A 3,601-nucleotide genomic window follows, 5' to 3' on the forward strand; every position below is an offset into this window, starting at 1 on the left:
ACATTGTAGATTTGTCTACTCTTTAAGAAAATGAACTCACCTGTCTAAGTGTGTTGGATAATGATCCCCTCCTGTGGCACAAAAAACATGGTCATGCTAGTCTGAATCAGCTAAACAAATTAGTCTCTAAGGAATTGGTGATAGGGTTACCTAACATCAAGTTCAAGGAAGACAAAGTTTGTGAGGCCTGTGTTAGGGGGAAGCATGTAAGATCATCTTTCAAAAGCAAGAAAATGTTAAGCACAACCAAGTCGTTGGAACTGGTCCATATGGATCTTTGTGGTCCAGTGAGAACCATAAGCAGAGGTGGAAAGAAATAGGTAATGTTACTTGTTGACGACTATTTTAGATTTACCTGGAAACTATTTCTAACATCTAAAGATGAAGCATTTGGCATGTTTATTGCTTTTGTTAGAAAAACTCAGAAACAATTTAGAAACCAACTTGCATCCATTAGGTCTGATCATGGAACTCAATTTGAAAATGCTAAGTTTGCTGAATTCTGTGATGAGAATGGTATAAATCATAACTTCTCTGCCCCTAGGACTCCTCAACAAAACGGAGTAGTTGAAAGAAAGAACATAACTCTTGATGACATGGCTAGGACTATGCTTTTTTCTAGAAAACTTCCCAACAGTTTTTGGGCAGAGGCTGTGAACACTGCATGTTACATTGTCAATAGATGCATGACTAGACCTCTTGTAGAGAAGACTCCCTCTGAGTTACTTAAAGGGAGAAAACCAAATATATCCCATCTTAGGGCATTTGGATGCAAGTGTTTTGTGCAAAATAATGGAAAAAACTCCTTAGGTAAGTTTGATCCCAGAAGTGATGAGGGAGTATTCTTGGGATATTCTTCACATAGCAAAACATATAAAGTGTTCAATAAAAGAACTTTGTGTGTAGAAAAAAGTGTGCATGTAGTGTTTGATTAAACTAACATTCTTTCTGAGAGACAGGAATATGAAGATGAATCCATTGTATTGGTAAAGGATTTGACTGAAGCCTCAACACAAGTTAAAGTGGAACCAAAAGAAGGAACATGTGATGGAACAGGTTCTTCCATTCAGGGCAACCTGACAGAGGGAAGTGATCGAAGAGGAATTGAAACAAACCCTCTAAAAGAACTTGTTCATGACCCTGTTCCTCAGCAACAGAACATGGGAGAAACATCTAGCAGAAACCAGTTGGTTGTGAAACCTCACAAGTATCAAAGTTCTCATCATATTGAGAACATTATCATTGATCCGACATCTGGAGTCAAAACTAGATCACAATTAAAGAATCTGTGTGATTTTGATGCCTTTTTATCTCTTATTGAACCTAAAAATGTTGTTGAGGCTTTGCATGATGCAGATTGGGTGAATGCAATGCAAGATGAACTCAATCAGTTGAAGAGAAGTCAAGTTTGGCATCTAGTTCCAAGACCCAAGGACAGATCAGTTATTGGTTCAAAATGAGTTTTCAGAAACAAACTTGATAAGATGGAATAGTTACAAGAAACAAGGCAAGACTAGTGGTCCAAGGTTACAGCCAAGAGGAGGGCATAGATTATGATGAAACGTTTGCTTCAGTTGCAAGACTAGAGGCAGTAAGACTCCTCATATCCTTTACAGCACACATGGAATTCACTTTTCATCAGATGGATGTAAAAAGTGCCTTCCTGAATGGTCACCTGAAAGAAGAAGTGACAACCTCCAAGGTTTGAGAGAAAGGAATGTCCTAAACATGTGTACAAATTAGACAAGGCTCTCTATGGACTCAAGCAGGATCCAAGAGCGTGGTATGAATGACTGTCCAAATTTTTGCTTAAACATGGGTACAAAAGAGGTAAAATTGACTGTACATTATTCTTAAGGGAAAAAGGTAAGGAACTCCTTGTGGTACAAATATAGGTTGACGACATAATCTTTGGGGCCACCACTGATAAGATAAGTAAGGATTTTGCAAAATTAATGGGGAGTGAGTTTGAAATGAGTATGATGAGTGAGCTTAACTTCTTCTTAGGCTTACATATCAAACAAATCCAAAATGGAACCATGATCCATCAGCGGAAGTATGCGAAAGAGCTTATCAGAAAGTTTAAAATGGAGGAATCAAAGGAAATATACACGCCCATTGCAACTGCCACAAAATTAGACATTGATGAACCTGGTTCATCAGTTGATCAAAAGTTGTATAGGGGTATGATTGGTTCACTCTTGTATATTACTGCTAATAGACCTGACATAATCTTTAGTGTAGGACTTTGTGCTCACTTCTAGGCCAATCCAAAAGAGTCTCACTTGATTGCTGTCAAAAGGACACTAACATACTTGGAAGGCACCACTGATCTGTGTCTTTGGTATCCCAAAAGTAGTAATTTCAATCTAGTAGGATAAGCTGATGCTGATTATGCTGATTTCCTTGTGGATAGCAAAAGCACCTCCAGTATGGCTCACTTTCTTGGTTCATGTCTTGTATCCTAGGCTACTAAAAAGAAAAATTCAGTGGCCTTATCCAATGTTAAGGCTGAATATGTTACTGCTGCATCTTGTTGTGCTCAATTATTATGGATCAAACAGCAGCTGGTAGATTTTGGCATTGAAGTTGGTTGCATTCCTATATTCTGCGATAACACTAGTGCTATAAGTATGACAAAGAACCTTGTTCATCATAAAAGAACTAAGCACATAGATGTTAGACACCACTACTTAATAGATAAATATGAGAAAGGATTGATCTCCATAGAATTCTATGTTACTGATAAGCAAATTGCTGACATCTTCACTAAAACATTGAGTAGAGAAAACTTTGAGAGGAACAAGTTTCAATTAGGGATGATTAAGATCACCTAATAGGTCCAGCTCAAAATGCACAATGAAAAAAAAATTGGCTAGGAATTCTGAACTTGTGTAAATATATAGATTAATTCTTACTCAGCTTCATACTTAAATTACTATACTCCTGTGACATGTGTTTATATGACTCACTGATCTCTTACAAAATTTTCTCTATTATGGCATTTGAGCCATGTTTAAGAGAGTTCTAAATGAAGAACCTGGTTCATCAATATGGGTTCATATGAAAGCTTAAGTATGTTTTCGATACTCTACACAATTAGAAAGATTAATAATTCAATCACAAGAAAAAGTCCTATACTTGTCAAATTCCTAGAAAATTCTATCTGCTAGCATTGATTCAGTTCTGTCCACCTAGAACTCTAAGCCTTAGTTTTTGCTTAATATCTAGGGAAGCCAAATCGATGATTCAAAATCAAAATTTCAGGTTGATTATACCTCTAATTGACCACTGCAAAAGGTTGTCGTTACTTATTAAATGTGTATTTGTCTTTAAATACACATCAACTCTCCTACCTTCATCATAATTTTAAACCGTCAAAAACATTTTTTCAATTTCACTTGCCCTCTTCTCCAAAATTCCCAAATTCTCTCAAAAAACCTACAATCATGTATAACCCACAAGACAATCCTGGAACTCCTCCACCACCATCTTCTTCCAATTCATCCTCATCTACTCCCCCTAGTGCATCTCCAAAACCTAGACTACAAATGGTGAAAATGCTTGCTCGAAAGACTGTAGCATCTAGGGCTCTAAGGAA

At 37.0% G+C, this 3,601-nt stretch overlaps 1 protein-coding gene across 1 annotated transcript; it reads left to right on the forward strand.

The window, feature by feature from the left end:
- The first annotated feature begins 323 nt into the window (after positions 1 to 323).
- On the forward strand, positions 324 to 2,264 carry LOC138871062 (uncharacterized). Its single transcript, XM_070148913.1, has 4 exons — positions 324 to 839; positions 960 to 1,288; positions 1,575 to 1,702; positions 2,008 to 2,264. Exons 1-4 carry the CDS (start codon positions 324 to 326, stop codon positions 2,262 to 2,264), a joined length of 1,230 nt encoding a protein of 409 aa, XP_070005014.1.
- The last annotated feature ends 1,337 nt before the right edge of the window (positions 2,265 to 3,601 follow it).

Source organism: Nicotiana sylvestris, chromosome 6 (genome assembly GCF_000393655.2).
Source record: "Nicotiana sylvestris chromosome 6, ASM39365v2, whole genome shotgun sequence".
Lineage (NCBI taxonomy): Eukaryota > Viridiplantae > Streptophyta > Magnoliopsida > Solanales > Solanaceae > Nicotiana > Nicotiana sylvestris.